Source organism: Jaculus jaculus, chromosome 2 (assembly GCF_020740685.1).
Source record: "Jaculus jaculus isolate mJacJac1 chromosome 2, mJacJac1.mat.Y.cur, whole genome shotgun sequence".
Lineage (NCBI taxonomy): Eukaryota > Metazoa > Chordata > Mammalia > Rodentia > Dipodidae > Jaculus > Jaculus jaculus.
In genome coordinates, this window is record NC_059103.1 from 113,647,713 (window position 1) to 113,665,124 (window position 17,412).

The 17,412-nt window shown below is 41.6% G+C and overlaps 1 protein-coding gene across 6 annotated transcripts in view; it reads left to right on the top strand.

The window, feature by feature from the left end:
- The window catches only part of Wdfy3 (WD repeat and FYVE domain containing 3), a 250,165-nt gene that overhangs the window by 29,453 nt on the left and 203,300 nt on the right, over window positions 1-17,412 (top strand). For all 6 annotated transcript variants that reach the window (XM_004661584.2, XM_004661585.2, XM_045143336.1 and 3 more), the window contains exon 2: window positions 16,171-16,380. In XM_004661584.2, coding sequence (XP_004661641.2) covers window positions 16,201-16,380 — 180 coding nt within the window. In that variant the 5' untranslated portion in view covers window positions 16,171-16,200. The remainder of the gene's footprint in view (window positions 1-16,170; window positions 16,381-17,412) is intronic.

A 17,412-nucleotide genomic window follows, 5' to 3' on the forward strand; every position in this document is an offset into this window, starting at 1 on the left:
AAGAAAAAAGTAAGGAATGGGGGTTGGGGATGGTTGAGGTAGCGTCTTGCTATAGCCCAGGTTGACGTGGAAGTAGTCTCAGGCAGGCCTCAAACTCACAGTGATCTGCCTACCTCTGCTTCCCAAGTGCTGGGATTAAAGGTGTGCTACCACACCCAGCAGAAACAGTTTTCATAGGGAAATTATTCAGAGACTCCATCTGTCTTCTGACTGCTCACTTTGTCTCACATCACTTTCACTAAAGGTTGTTGTCAGCTTTCCTCTGTCATGTAATTTTATGACAATACAGGCCTGGGGAGATGGCTCAGTGGTTAAAGATGCTTGTTTACAAAGTCTGATGGCTCCAGATTCAATTCTCTAATACCCTTATAAAGCCAGATGCACCAATCCACACAATGTTTCACATATATCTAGTTTGTTTGCACAGGCATTAAGCTCTGATGTGCTCATTCCACACCCCCCATCTCATCAAACAATAAATAAAATATTTTATAAAAATGTAGTCACATGCAGATATTTTCAGATTTTTATTACTATGTTTTTCTTCGGTAGGGTCTTATCTTAGCACAGGCTAATCTGGAATTCACTATATAATTTCAGGCTGGCCATGAGCTCACAGCAATTCTGGCACATCTCCCTCCCAAGTGCTTGGATTGAAGGCATGTACCATCATGCTTGGCTATTGTCAAATTATTAATCAAGCATTATTTATTTCTTCATTTATTTTTATTTATTCTTTTGGTTTTTCGAGGTAGGGTTTCACTCTAGCTCAGGCTATCTTGGAATTTACTGTGTAATCTCAGTGTGGCCTCGAATTCACAGCAGACCTCCTACCTCTGCCTCCCAAGTACTGGGATTAAAGGCGTGTGTCACCATGCCCAGGTTATTTTTATTATGGTGTTGAGTTTTGCATTTTATTTTTTTTTAAGCTAGAGAGAGAGAGAGAGAGAGAATGGGAGTGCCAGGGCCTTAGCCACTGATATAACACTCCAGATGCTTGTGCCACGTAGTGGCCATGTGTGAACTTGCACTCGCCTCACCCTTGTGCGTCTGGTTTATGTGAGATGTGAGATGTGAGAGTCGAACCTGGGTCCTTAGGCTTTGTAGGCAAGTGCCTTAACTGCTAAGCCGTCTCTCCAGCCCACATTTTTAAAATATTTGAAAAATGCCAAAAAAAGAAGACATCCTTTGTGGTACCTACAAACTACTTGCTGTGCCTGTAGGTAGGTTTTATTGGAACTCAGCCACATTTGCTTCTGCTCACGCTGCTTTCACAGCACAATGGCCTTGATCAGCAGTTGCAACAGAAACAGACTGCCAAAGTGTTTATTATCTGGTACTCAGAGAAAAAGTTTGCCAACCCTTGTTCTAGAATGCACACTCTGGGCCGTTTTAGGAAGTTCCGGCCCCTGCTGCTTGCTCTGTAGCCGCACCTATCATGAGCCAAATAGCTGTGGCAGGTCTGAGCCCTCTAATATATTATGCCGCTGAACCTGTGTGTGTTGTTGACCATGTGGCTCAGCAAGGCAACAAGGATTCACATGTAGCGTAATTCTAAATTGGACTCCATGTTAGCTGGAACTAATTCTGATTATAAATAGACATTGATTACCTACCAGGTAATAATCACATTGCATGTACTGTGACATTCACTTCTTACTACACTGACTGCCAATAGTGTATCCTTATTCGACATAGACCTTAAGGAAAATGCAGTCTCCATCATTTGATTGCTTTTTCTGAAGTTGCACTGACAGCAAATGGAGGAGCAGAATTTAAAGTCCTGTGCCCTTGACTCTTGAACTCTCTTTTACCGCCTTCCCCTTACCTAGTCAACTGTGTCACCCAGGATGAAGAATTGTAAAGAATCCAGCTAGAAATTCTGTGCCTCATATTGAAACCATTTCCATACAGTCCAGTTTAGTTCTTAATCCCTGAAGAAAAGTTACAGTGCCATGTCTTCATCTGTTTGGTCAGTGGGGACTAGTAGGTTTGATGGTCTTTGCTTTGGGTCATAGTGATGCATAGTTGAACACAGGATTGCATAATGGATGTAACTTAGACCATAGACTGACAGTTTACTCCTGATATTTTATATCTATGTTTTATCTCCATCTTGTCATAGCGCCAAGCTGGGGACCAGGTCTTGAACACAGGGCCCCTTGAGAAACATTAAGAGTCCCAAACTGTAGTGACAAGGATGATTCCGTTAAAGCTGCAGGCGGGCAATGCTGTGTCAGCCAGCTGGATAAAAATTCAGGGACTTTATATTTTGTCATAACTTTCTGAAGTTAAATCTAAATATTTCCAAACCCCAACCATTGGGAAAATAAATAAAAACGTCAAAAGCACGAGGGACAGAGGGGAAGAGAGGAAGGCTTGTGAGCAGCACGGGTTGTAACTGATGTTTAACTTCTGGGTTTCCCAAACCACACGGCCTGAGGGAGGAAAGGCCAGCTGGCCGGTTGCTGAGCTGCGGTAACTCCCACTTTGGCCCGCTCCCAGCTATTGCTGTTTGCACTGGCTCTGCAGCCTCCACAGTTAAGACCAGCAGCAGGAGGTGAACACTAGGTAACAAGAGAAGACATTTGTATTTGCATTTTATTGAATATACAGGAAAAATATTTGTGACGCCCAAGTTTATTTTTAAATCAAAGGGATTATTTTAGAAGAATAGCATCAGTAGTTACTATGATATTGGAGCGATTCTTTTCCCCTAAGGTCGTCTCATTTTTGTCATGACTGAAGGAATTAGTCAGAACTATTCAAATTACAAAATGCACTATTGTGTTTAATTTTCATAATACTTATTTTTCGTATTTCCCTTTGGCGGATATAGCTGGGAACTTAACTTCCTTAATATTCTGAACGCGGTTCCATTTTGGGTTAAGGATGTCGTGTTCTGATTGGGAAATTTGAACTAAAGAGACCTGGAAATACTTCCAAGAGAAGAAAAATATAGTAGGTGGATACAGTTTCCCTTATGTGGCAAGGCGGATCTGGAGGTACTAAGAATTCCCTCTCAAGATACTTCTCCTGAATCACAGTTCTTGTGTTACTGGTCTGGTTTCACCCTTGGTGGAGGATACACAGAGTTAACAGGTTTTTTGTTGTTGTTGTTTTTTGGGTTTTTTTTGTTTGTTTGTTTGTTTTGTTTTTGAGGTAGGGTCTCACTCTGGTCCAGGCTGACCTGGAATTCACTATGGAGTCTCAGGGTGGCTTCGAACTCATGGCGATCGTCCTACCTCTGCCTCCCGAGTGCTGGGATTAAAGGCGTGCGCCACTACGCCCAGCTAGATTTAACAGTTTTATTTGCTTCTTTGTTGTTTTTAAGCTTCTTTTAAATAAAAATTCTTGAAAAATTTACCTGAATGCTTTAAGGAAGACTAAATCAAACTGTGATTTAGAAATAGTAGGAAAATAAAATCACAATTGCTATAATAAATGTGTTTTTTCCCCCTAATGATGACCAGCTTCATTTAATAATGCCTGATTTATTTTGGAGTGCTAGGTCTTAAATTGACATTTTAGCTAAGTCTTGTTTTTCAGTCTGGCGAGGTGCTCTGACATCTATCATGTGTCTTCACCTGTGCAGCAGACAGTATGGCATTTTGTGTTAGGAAATCTGTGAGCAAATTTCTGTGAAAACAGCATTGTACGTGTGATTGGGATCTTGCGTTTGTGCTTCATAGGAACACTACCTAGAAGCCGAAAGCAGGCTCCTTGGGGATCCCCTATGTCCCTGGCTACTGTGTTGATGGTGTCCCTTTAGACTCTTAAAATGATCCAAGGGCAGAATGGCTGGTGTTTTCCACTTGGAAAGACAGATTATAAACTGCTGAGTGGAAAAGACTGTGTGTGAATAATTAACATGCAGAGAAGAAAGCTGCAAAAGCCTGACCTGCTAAACTGGTCTGAGGATAGGCTGGGGAAGGCCTTTTGTTTTCTCCATGTTGAGTCTTCTAGAACCGTGTAACCTTGCCCGGTCCTCTTCCCCTGCAGCCAGAAGAGGCTTCCATGCTCCCCTGTGCCCTGGTTTTCCTTGTGTTTCTCTGGTGTGGTGTCACCCTTCAGTATCTCTGTTACCCCAAGACTCTCAACTCCAGCAGGTCAGATCGCAGTTCTGTCTTCAATGCACTGTCATTTTCTGGCAAATGGTAAAGGTCACATATGCTAGCTGCTCTTTACCACTCTGTCCTAAGGCCCTATCCAGCATAGTGGCTAACATTTTATAAGTGACTCGTGACTCAGAATTTGCTAGTGTGCGTGTCCTCATTCTGAGCCACAGTTCTTACCCAAGAGCCGTAGTGCAGTGGGCGCTCATGCTGAAGGGTGCCGCGAGTGCACACGCTCACACAGAGTTGCGTGTTAATGCTGTTGAATACCACAGAGTCTACTTGGTAGGCCCTCAGGGCCATAATTATTGTTGGAGACCACGGACAGTCTTGGCTGGAAATAGGAAGATCAAATTTATTTTCTCATTAAAAGTTTCACAATTTGTTTTCATGTTATTTTAAAACACAGTCTTATTTCCTCTTTACTCTCTCATGCCAGAAATCTCTGGAACTAAGAGAGCTAACCCTTTTCTCTCTGGGATCTTTGGAAACTCCTCCCCAAAAGGTTCAAGAAGTCTATCTGGAATTTATTTTTGTTTGTACAATTCTAACAGTCACAAATGTTAAACAAAAAAAGCCCCCAAACTTTTCAGCTAAACATTCCCACAGATGGCTTTTCTTGTTATTTCCTGAACAGATAAATAATATTTTATTTGAGAGAATATTTTAGTGTCAGAGTATAGGCAGGAGGATGGCTGTGAGTTCAAGACCACCCTGGTCTACAAAGTAAGTCCCTGGTCAGCCTGGGCTAGAATAAGAACCTACCTTGGTTGGGTGAGGGGGGAAGAGTCAAACAAAGAACAGGAAGGCTACATTGAAAAATAGCCAAGAATCACTTTACACAAAAATCCCTACCATGTACCTCATTTAAATATGATAATTAAGATAATTTTAAAAATGAGTTGATTGATGGTTAATTAATTTTAGTTGCCAAGCGCAAATGTATTAAAAGATTAAACAGAATTTGTTGAGGTTAAAAAAGTATTGCAAAATCCTTTCTTTAGAAAGGTATAAATTTAATAGAGGATAGGTACAGGCATTCTTGTACTGGTAGTGTGGATCTTCGTTTCCAGGAATTCTTGTGAAATGCTTTGTGTGCATGTCTCCATTTCCAGCGATGGTATTATGATATGCAATTTCATCCTATCTGAGGGCTCTTTTCACCTATTATTAACTTTTCTAGGACTTTGGACTCATTTCATACATCTCATTGTTTCTTTTAAAAAAGTAAGACCAAATCTTTCATTTTCTTTCACAAGTCGTACTCTCACTTATATTTTTTGTTTCTTAACATTTTCATTGACACTTTTTATACATGTATATAATGTATTTTAATTGTAAACTTTCTCATTACCTTGTCTATCCTGTCCTCCCTGACCTCATTCACTGAGTCCCTTTTTCTTCTTCACTACTCTCTCTCCTACTGTGATGTCTTTTTGTCCTGAGTGTGTGTCCCACTGAATTTAATTATGTTTGCCTACATGACCACGTGTAGGATTATTTACCAGAGCACTTACCCCGTACACACAAATATAATTTTAAATACTTTACTTATTTGTAAGCAGAATGAAATAGAAGAGAGACAGAGAGAATGGGCATGTCAGGACCTCTGCTGATATAAACCAATTCCAGGTGCATGCACCACTTTGTGCATCTGCCTTTATGTGGGTACTGGGGAATCCAATCCTGGGTCTCTAGGCTTTGCAGGCAAGTGCCTTAAGCACCGAACCATCTCTCAGCCCCAGGTGTGTGTGTGTGCACATGCACACACACACACACACACACACACACACACACACTTGAGGTAGGGTCTCACTCTAGCCCAGGCTGACCTGGAATTCACTATGTAGTCTCAGAGTAGCCTTGAACTCACAGTGGTTCTCCTACCTCTGCCTCCCAAGTGCCGGGATTAAAGGTGTGCCACCACACCTGACATTTTTTAATGTGTATCCATCTTAAGTAAATTGAACTGTATAATTTTAAGTGAACATAAGTGGTTGTTTATTAATCCTGTTTTGCCCATTTATTCTTTTTAATGATAGAACCTCTTCATTATCTATAGGCCCCTGGCAGCACAAATTAGAGCAACATCTTTGTATGAGTCCTAGTTCCTGAGTTCTGCTTTGGGATACAGATTTGGTGGCAGAATGCTAGTTTCTGAACAATACAAAAATGCTCTTCCACCCTGTATGGACCATATGGTCACATGTATCACAGCAACACCCCCCCCCTCCTCAGTACTCATTTCTGTGACAAAGACAACTGATTGAAACAATGCAAGGAAGGAAAGGTTTATTCTGGCTTGCAGTTTGAGGGTACAAACTATTGAGGTGGGGAAGTCATGGTGGCAGGAGCATGGGTCCTGGGGAATCGAACCTGGATCCTTTGGCTTTGTAGGCAAATACCTTAATCACCTATGACCACCTTAATCACTATGCAGTCTCTCCAGCTCACTCGCTCTCTCCCTTTCCTCTCCTCTCCTCTCCTCTCCTCTCCTCTCCTCTCCTCTCCTCTCCTCTCCTCTCCTCTCCTCTCCTCTCCTCTCCTCTCCTCTCCTCTCCTCTCCTCTCCTCTCCTCTCCTCTCCTCCCTCCCCTCCCCTCCCCTCCCCTCCCCTCCCCTCCCCTCCCCTCCCCTCTCCTTTTTTTTTTTTTAAACAAGATAGGGTCTTATCCTAGCCCAAGCTGATCTGAAACTCACTTTCTAGTTCCAGACTAGCCTTGAACTCACAGCAATCCTTCTGCCTCCCAAGTGCTGAGATTAAAAGTGTTGTACCATCACACCCAGCCACAATCACATTCTTGCAGTATTGTTATATATCCCTTCAATATAATTGCATCACAGTTTTTTTTTTGAGGTAGGGTCTTACTCTAGCCCAGGCTGACCTCGAATTCACTATGTAGTCTCAGGCTTTATTGACAATTTTTCTTTGCCTTCTTTTAAATATTATTTATTTATGAGAGAAAATGGGTATGCCAGGGCTTCTAGCCACTGCAGACAAGCTTCAAATGCATGTACCACCATGTGCATCTAGTTTATGTGGGTCCTGGGGAATCAAACCTGGGTCCTTAGGCTTTGCAGGCAAGCATCTTAACTGCTAAGCTATCCCTCTAGCCCAACAATTTTTATTTTGATTATAATTTATAATTTATAAATATAATTTATAATCAAAATTATAATTATAATTTTGATTATAATTTTATTTTGATTATAATTATTTTTGATTATAATTTGATTATAATTATAAAAGAACTATCTTTTGTTCTTCTCCCCCATATCTATGTTAGAGTTTTTTATGTTTTATTTTAACAGGTTTAAATGATAAAATTTATTTTTTTTCTTTTTTGTTTGTTCGAGGTAGGGTCTCACTGTGGTTCAGGCTGACCTGGAATTAACTATGTAGTCTCAGGGTGGCCTCAAACTCACCATAATCCTCCTACTTCTGCCTCCTGAGTGCTGGGATTAAAGGCATGTGCCACCACACCCTGCTTGTTAAAATTTCTTTTATAGAAATCTGGACCTGAAGTTAAGGAAGTTATCTTGTCTGAAGTTTGAGAGTATGCTAAATGTGTGTGTATACACATACATATATACATACTCTGAGTATATTAAATGGTGTGAATTTTTAAATACTACTCAAAAGTTAAAGATAAGTAAAATGTCTTTTGGGGTTTTTTGAAGTTAATTTTTGAACAGATTATTTATGTATTATTTATTCATTTATTTATATTGCAAGAAGAGGGGAGAGGGTGGGAGAATAGACACACCAGAGCCTCTAATCACTGCAAATGAATTCCAAATACATATGCCACTTTGTGCATCTGGCTTTATGTGGACGCTGGGGAATTGAATTAGGGTCATTAGGCTTTTTAGGCCAGTGCCTTAACCCCTAAGCCATCTCTCCAGCCCTTGTATTTTTTTTTTTTTTTCTTTTTCAAACTGAAGCTAGCATTGTGGCTCACACCTGCAATCTAGCACTAGCGAGGCTGAGGCAGGAAGATTGCTGCAAGTTTGAGGCTAGCCTGACCTACACCTGAGACCGTGTCTCAAAAATGAATAAACAAAATCAATCAATCAAATGAAAACAAGAAATTTGAATACTAAGTCTCACTTTGTTAATGGGCTGTTTTGAAACAATGCAGTTAAATGATGTATGCCAAGTAATCAAAGCTATTATAACAAGAATTAGGATCTACTAGGACCATAAATGCATGCATAAACCAAAATTAACTAAAATGTTAGGATTGACTTAGTTCTGACCACAGACTAATTTTGTTTTGTTTTGTTTAATTGAAAAACACAGAGAAAGCAAACAAAAAAAGCTAAAGAAGTAGACCTTTGCATTTTGCTCTTCCCAACCTTGTGAACCGTGACCCGTCAGTGGGCGGTGGATCAAGCGCTAGCTGGGCAAGCTTGGGTCCCCAGAGCACACATAAGCTGAATGCACTAGTGCACACTTATAACCCCAGCTCTCCAGCGGCAAAGTGGGAGGTGAGACAGGAGGATCTCCTGTGGCTCGTGGACCAGCCAGCCACCTGGTGCTCGCAATAGCAAGTGAGACCATGTCTTCAGCATGGTGGAAGGTGGGGACCAACACCCTAGGTTGTCCTCCAGCCTCCATACAGCTGCCTGGTGCACACACAAACACACACACACACACATATTTAAAAAATTTTACTTAGTCAAAATTGTAGTTTTATTCAATCTAAATTTCAATTTTATAATGTTATTTTATAAATGTAATATATACAATATACATAAACATACAGATGTTATGTTTGCTTTCTAAGGAGGAGTTACATAATGAAAACTTTTCCTTTATATTTGGCACATTTATTTCCATTTTTTTCCCCCGAGGTAGACTTTTACTTTTGTCCAGCTTCTATTTTTTTTTTGTTATTGTTGTTTTTTGAGGTAGGATTTCACTCTAACCTAGGCTGGTCTGGACCTCACTTTGGAGTCCCAGGCTGTCCTCCAACTCAAAGGAATCCTCCTACATCTGCCTCCCGAGTGCTTTAAAGGTGTGTGCCACCACACCCAGCTACATTTATTTCATGTAGCCTATATTTTGCATTTATATTATCAAATTTAAAAGCCTGAATATTTGGAATCCAGTAAGTAAGTTAGTTACCTGCTTTTAACTGCCAAATACTAAACCTGCTAGAGAAATTTAATGTCTCTGTTGGTCATGGAGCCATTACCCTTTCCCAGATCCTACGCTGTTGGTTACAGAATGCAGAATTTCTCACCCTGAGCATAACAGCAAGGCAAACCTTACCTTCCAGTCCTGAACTAGAAGTGTGTCTCCCAAATTTCTGACTTCATTGTGGATTATTATCACAGCCCATGAACCTAGGATACTGTCAATTTTCCACCACCAGGGGGCCTGAGAGCTTAATTCAAGGCACTATTTATATATATTGTTACATGTCATTCCTTCTTAGAGAAAGACTGGATGTTAAGACATAAATGTGGTTAACTCAATTATACTTCCACAGATTAAGTTATTTCCCAGGAAATTAGAAAGGCAATGCATTGAAACACTTTCAGTATTGCAGATGGATTTATCAAACATACCAATCAACTAACTGATAAGAACAGCATTCCTCCCCCTCAGCTTTCCCCAAAGGTGCTTTCTCAAATAGGTTACATGTGATCAACAGTGAAATGGTGTAATTAGGACATGGCTATTTCTGGTAGTCATTCTTATGTTCTGGTATGATAAAGGATAGAGAAACTTAGTTGTTTTTTTTAACTAGTTTCTCTTCTAGGCATCACTCTGCTCTCTAATTTTTTTTTTTTTTCTGAGGTAGGGTCTCACTCTAGCCCAGGCTGACCTGGAATTCACTATGGAGTCTCAGGGTGGCCTCGAATTCATGGCGATCCTCCTACATCTGCCTCCCGAGTGCTGGGATTAAAGGTGTGCGCCACCATGCCCGGCTCTGCTCTCCAATTTTTAATCCTTCTAGCAAGAATGTAAATATATTTTATATTTGATATATGTAATACCTGTAGCAAAAATAAGACAAACAATAATTTTCTGCTTAACCAAGGGTGTCAGTCTAATAACAAGTAATATTTGTGTCCTTACATCTACCCTTTATAGTTTAAATTGTGTTTCTTTAAGGGTTTCACATTTCCTCATCTTTTTCTGCTTAGTGAATAAATATTAGATTACATATTTATGTCTATCTATTTTTTAAAAAGTTAAGTAGAGAATTAGCAGAGAAGATAAGAACATTGGTGTCAATAGAAAGATTCCCTGCTGACATTTTTCCCACTAGCTAGCCATTACATACACTTATTAAAATAGCATCCTTAGTATAGAAAGTGTTATACCAAACACTGGAACATTGAGTGTGAAAAAACACAGGTCATTTATCTACTGACTGTATTTTAAGCATTGGTGGTAGAATTGTCTGTTCACTGGGAATACCCTCCATAAACGCCATGATACATTTAATGTACCAGTGGTAGGTTAAGAACTTGCCTGTGATGGACTGTTGGTTGTTAGCATAATCCTTATGGAGTAGCTGGGTGTGGGGAATTCAGTGTGTGCTTCTCCAGAAGGTGAGAAGTACTCAGCATCTGAGTGGGTATGAGATGATGGATGGACTTGTACACAGGCCATAGAATCAGACACTTTTTTTTTTTTGAGAGAGAGAGAGAGAGAGAGAGAGAGAGAGAGAGAGAGAGAGAGAGAGAGAGAGAGGTACACCAGGGCTTCCAGCCACTAGACATGATCTCTAGATGCATGTGCTACCTTGTGCATTTGGCTTACGTTGGTCCTGAGGGATCGAACTGAGGCCCTTTGACTTTGTAAGCTATCTCTCCAGCCTAATCAGACATTCTTTTCTTTGTTTTGTTTTGTTTTTTGTTTTTTGAGGTAGGGTCTCACTCTGGTCCATGCTGACCTGGAATTCACTATGTAATCTCAGGGTGGCCTTGAACTCACTGTGATCCTCCTACCTCTGCCTCCTAAGTACTGGTATTAAAGGCATGTGCCACCATGCCTGGCCAAACATTCTTATAGAGAGCTAAGAGGTATGACTCCAACCCCCATTTGTGCTACTTAGTAAGAATTCAGGCAAGTCATCTCTCATTTCTGAACCCCTTCCTAAGGAACCGTTTTGTAAGATTGCAAGCACCTGTAACCATTGAGCCACCTTTGAAGATGGCACATATGCTCATAATTACAGACCCCACTGTCTAGACGCGTTAGAACGAAGACAGATGAACAGGCCTGACAGCTGTTTTTATTTTATACTTTCTTTTAAATATATTTTATTTATTTATCTATTTATTTATTTATTTATTTATTTAAGAGACATTGTGGGGGAAGGAAGAGACAGATAGAGAGAGAATGGGCATGCCAGGGCCTCTAGTCACTGCAAATGAACTCCACATGCATGTGCCACCTTATGTATCTGGCTCATTTGGATACTGGGGAATTGAACCTGGTTCTTTGGCTTTGCAGGCAAGTGCCTTAACTGCTATGCCATCTCTTCAGCCCCCAAATTTTATCAAAAGTGTGACTGCTCAGCTTGCTTAATTAACTTAGTTTCCAAACTTCCTCAAAACTTGCCCACTAAGTATTAAATACAGTTAAAAGACTAAAACCTTACCATGAATATTCAGAGTACACCGCATACACTGGTTGAATTCCCAGCCACATCAGCTTTGTTGAAATTTAATTCCTTGCATGTCGATGACATATAAGGCACTATGAGACACAATTCCAGTCTTACTTCACCCATGGTGTGGCAGCTGTGCTCCTTGTTCTAACATCCCAAGCAGATCAGCACACAGCAGTAAGACTACTCAGTGTGCAGCCATAGGAGATAGCTGATAAATTTCCTCAGCCCTCATTTCACAGAAGTGAAAACACACTACATCCAACAGTCAGTATGGGTTCGTCTTAGAAACCTAAAACACTGTACAAGCATGAAGGCTGGAGTTTGGATCCCCAGTACCCACTTGAATGCTGGGTGGGCCTATGAGGCCGAGATAGGGGGCCCCTGGGACAGGCTAGCTAGATCGACTAGGTAAATCAGCAAGCTCGGGATTCAGGTGAGAGACCCTCCCTCAGTAAATGATGCCAGGGTCAACCCCTGGACTCTACACACGTGCGCACAGAGCATGTGCACCAACACAGTGTGCACACATACAAGCAAACATGCTTACATGTACAAACATGCATCCCATCCTCATACACATGCAAAAGGAGAAGTGAAGGAGCTGGGAGGTGACTGGCTGACATATCATATACATCAGTGGAAATGAGGAACAAGCAGTGAAAACATGGACACTCAAAATTATGAAGCACTGGTAAGAGATAAAACAGACATAGATAAATTCGGAGAGGTCACAGAGTGGTTGAATTAATGGTAAAATGCCCATGCCTGTAGAAAAAATACAGTCTCTCTCAAAATCCCAATAGACTTCTTTCCAAAAATAGAAACAGAAAAATAAACAAAAAGCAGGGGCTTGGGGGAGTGGTGATCCACAGCCACCAGCTCTGTGGGAGCTGAGGCAAGGCAAGTAATTCAGATGAGGAGTTGCAGGTCAGTCAGCAACATGAAATACCCACTTTCCAAAGCAGGCAAGAAGAGAAGGAAGAGCACTGGTAAAGTTCATGTGGATCACTGCCTCGAACAAGAGCAGAGGGAAACAAGCAGGGCGCCTGGCTGCATACCTGCCACAGATACAGCTTTAATGTCTGTATTCTGTGTCCAGGAAACCTAGAGGCAAACATAATACTGAATGAATGACTCCTGAACGTCATAGAACCCTCTGAAAGCTGGACACCTCTTTGAAAAAAAAAAAATATCTCCAAGTGTTGATGTTCATGAATCACCCAGTTTCCTACAGCCTTAGGGTGCTGAAGCTGAGGTGTGGGCTGAGTCAGGCGACCTGTGCTTGTCTTCTTAACTTTAAGAACTCAACAATGTGCAGGGCATGGAGGCAGAGATAGGAGGATCCTCGTGAGTTCAAGGACATCTTGGAACAACAGAGTGAGTTCCAGGTTAGCCTGGGCTAGAATGAAATCCTACCTCAATAAAAAATGAAAATAAAACAAACAAAAAAATCCCAACAAAAAAATGTAAACAAAACTAGCTTTACAGTAGTCTTTCTTAGCTTTTTATATTTAATTTTAAATTGTTTGTCTATTTGCCTGCAGAGATACAGACATGGAGAGAGAAAGAGAAAGAGAGAAAGAGAGAGAGAGAGAGAGAGAGAGGAGAGAAGTATGGGTGCACCAGGGCCTTTAGCTGCTACAAACGAACCCAGTTTCATGTGTCAGTTTGTGCATCTGGCTTTACATGGGCACTAGGGAATCAATCGCAGGTTTGCAGGCAAGTGCCTTAAGTGCTGAGCCATCTCTCCAGCCCTAGTCTTGCATTTCTTATAGTTGCTTTTCTACAGATTACAGTGCTTTTCATGCAAATTGCACTTCCATTCTTCCCTGTTCCTCTTGTAAGATATCCTGTTTTTGTTTCTGAAATGAGCTAGTTGCTGGCACAGATAGTAGTTGTAAGGAGACCATGATGCATTCTAAAAGCTCTTTGTGATTGCTTCCATATATACTTCAGCCCACTTTGACTGCAGCTCCATCCTGGGATGTGTTTACATTATGATGCAGAGCACTCATGTGTCCTTGCTGAAAATGAGCTGAATGAAACAGCAGCTATCCTTATCATATTCAATATCTTCTTGACTGTTCTTTTCTATTGTTTAAAATACTTTCATTTATTTGAGAGAGAACAAACACAAGAGAGTAGAGTGCCAGGGCCTCTTTGTGCTGCAGATAACTCCAAACACATGCACTACTTTGTGTATGTACCTTGATAGGTGTCAGGAATCAAGCTCCAAGGCAGCTGGCTTTGCAAGAAAGCACATTAGCCACTGAACCATTGCTCCCAGTCCTGTTCTTTCTTTACCTTAGTTTTCGATACTTTTTTTTTTTTCTTTGAGGCAGGGTCTTACTTTAGCCCATACTGACCTGAAACTCAATATGTGGCCCCAGGCTGGCCTCGAACTCCTTGCTGTCCCCCTACTTCAGCCTCTCAAACACTGGGATGAAAGGTATGCACCACCGTCCACGACACTGTTCTTTCTTATAAATAAATTAACAGAACATAAAGGATTTCAAGCCACAGTGTAAGAAAGTGGTCTTGGGCTGGGGAGGTGGCTCTACTGTTAAAGGCACTTGTTTGCAAAGCATTCCGACCTGTGTCCAATTCCTCAGTCATGACAGAAAGTCAGATGCACAATGTGGCACATGTGTCTGAAGTTCCTTTGCAGTTAGAAGAGGCCCCTGGTGCTCCCATCCTCCCTTCCTTTCTTGGAACTGAAACGGATGGCTCAGAGGTTAAAGGCTCTTGCTTACAAAGCCTGACAGCCTGTGTTAAATAAATAAACAATTTTTTTTTTTGAAGAGAGTAGTCCTGGGGCTGGGGAGATAGTTCAATGGATAAAATATTCACTGCTCTAGCCTGAGTATCCAAGTTAGATCCCAGACCCCATGTCAAAAGGCAGAAGCCATGATGGGTTTTTTGCTCCCGGCATGCTGGCATTAAGATATGAGTTACTGACAGGAGAATTTCCCAGAGGCATGTAATGAGTACGGCAAAGAACAGGAGAGCAAGAAGCCAGGGAAGAAACTACCTCTAACGAGGGGGCCAGGAGAGGACCAACCTGAAAGTCACCCTCTCACCTCTGCCTGGACACTGGTATGACACAACCTCACACCCACACACAGAGGAACATGTGCATACACAAAAGAAAAAAGAAAGGAAGGGCTGGAGAGATGGCTTAGCAGTTAAAGGCTCTTGCTTGTAAAGCCTGATGGCCTGGGTTTGATTCCCCAGCACTCACATAAAGGCAGATGCACAAAGTGGCATTCATTTGCAGTGGCAGGAGGCCCTGCGTCATGCCCATATGCACTCTCTCTGGCTGCTTCCTTGTGTGTCTCTCTTAAATAAATAAATAAATAAATGTTAAAGAAAAAGAAAGTGGCTGGTCGTGGTGGCACACACCTTTAATACCAGCTCTCAGGAGGCAGAGGTAGGAGGATCTCCATGAGTTCAAGGCCACCCTGAGACTGCATAGTGAATTCCAGATCAGCCTGGGCTAGAGTGAAACTCTACCTCACAAAACAATACAAAACAAAAAGAAAAAGAAAGTGGTTTTTAGTTAGTTGTATGATCTTAACTGTCTTTTTATGATTTAAAAATATTTTTAAAACACTTTTTATGATTTATAAGGTATATTGAGACATTTCATTTTATTTGTATATTTTCAGACTAATAAGTTGTTCAGCAGGTGATCAAAATTGAACATGTAGAAAAATTAAAAATGAAAAGTTAAAATTTGGGAGTTTTGAGTTTTGGCTTTGGGATGTTTTAAGGTTAAGAGTGTCTTTTTAGTTTTCTGTTACTCTTTACATGTGTTTTTTATTTATCCTTTAATTTTTTGCTTTTGTTTTTGAAGGTAGGATCTCACTGCTTAGCCCAGGCTGACCTGGAATTCACTATGTAGTTTCAGGGTGGCCTCGAACTCACCTATGGGATTACAGGCATTCACAACCAAGCCCAGGTTTATTCTTTAAAATTTTTGTTAGCATGCAGAGAATTAGGTTTCATTAAGATGTCTTATTTCCCTTTTCCCTCCCCCAACCCACCTCACCTCATCCTAGCCTCCTTTCTGCTCTCACAGGACATGTTTTCTTTTGTCCCTTCCCCAACTGTTAATAATAAGATCTGTGATCCCTTTACTTGTTGAATTTGATATTATTAACCAGAAGCATTTCTCATGTGTCCTGTTATATCTGATAGACATTATGGCAGAACCAGTTGAAACTTCAAGCTGCATTCCTTGCAGCTCAGGAAGATTTATGAAACACAACTTTGCTTCCATTTTTCCACTGAAAGAGGTAGCCAGGAATTTAGACAGAATTTTGTAATGCTGGGACTATTTGTACGCCCTTATGTGCATGCTTGACCTAGTCACAGTGGTGACGTTTTGACTGTTCATGTCTTGACATCTCCCTGCAGAATTAGAAGTGTTTGTCACCACCAGCCAAGATGAACATGGTGAAGAGGATCATGGGGCGGCCGCGGCAGGAAGAGTGCAGCCCGCAGGACAATGCCTTGGGACTGATGCACCTCCGCCGGCTCTTCACTGAGCTGTGCCACCCTCCCCGGCACATGACCCAGAAGGAACAAGAGGAGAAGCTGTACATGATGCTGCCAGTGTTTAACAGGGTGAGTGCAGCCTGCCAGACATTCCTTCCAGGCCTGGTTGGCACATGGGATCTTAAGGCCCATGGTAAGTACAGCTCCCAATAATGGTAATAAGGGTGAGTTATTCCTTAAGAGGCTTGATGTATTGATTTCATTCTTTTAATTTGCTGTAAACCAGGAGTAGGAATATACACCTGTTATCAGAACTTGGGAGACAGGCAAGAGGATTGCAAGTTTAAAGCCAGTTTGGGCTACTTAGCAAGACCTCATCTAAAACATTTTTTTTTTCCCACTAAGTAATATAATGATATGAAACCCACTGTGGTGACTTGGGTCAGATATCCCTTGTAAACTCATGTGTTCTGAATGCTTTTCTCCTGTTGATGGCTGTTTGGGAGGTGCTGGAGGAGGTGGTTTGCTGGGCATGGGCTTGTGGGTGTGATAGCCAGTGCTGTCCTGCTAGAATCCAGCTCACTCTCCCTCTGCTGTCTCCATCAGCCTTGGCAGAGGTGATGGCCGCCCTCTGCTCATACCACCCCTCCCTGCCATCATGGAACTTCCCATTGAGTCTATAAGCCAAAAAGAATTAAAAAAAAAATCCCTCCCTTCCATCAGCTGCTTTTTTTTTTAATTTTTGGTTCATTTTTTATTTACTTATTTGAGAGTGACAGACACAGAGAGAAAGACAGATAGAGAGAGAATGGGCGTGCCAGGGCCTCCAGCCACTGCAAACGAACTCCAGACGCGTCCGCCCCCTTGTGCATCTGACTAACGTGGGACCTGGGGAACCGAGCCTCGAACCGGGGTCCTTAGGCTTCACAGGCAAGCGCTTAACCGCTAAGCCATCTCTCCAGCCCCCCATCAGCAGCTTTTGTTCCTATGCTTTGTTCTGCAACTGGAAGCAAGCTACAGTACCTGGTCAGGAGGCACTGTCCTTGGTGAAGCCTCCTCTGACATACACATGGAAGGCTGTGAGCTTTGGGAGGACGTTGTTTCTGTTGTGGTTAGGCTTAGGAAAAGGAGGACTGTGAATTTCCATTTGGATTTCTGCCG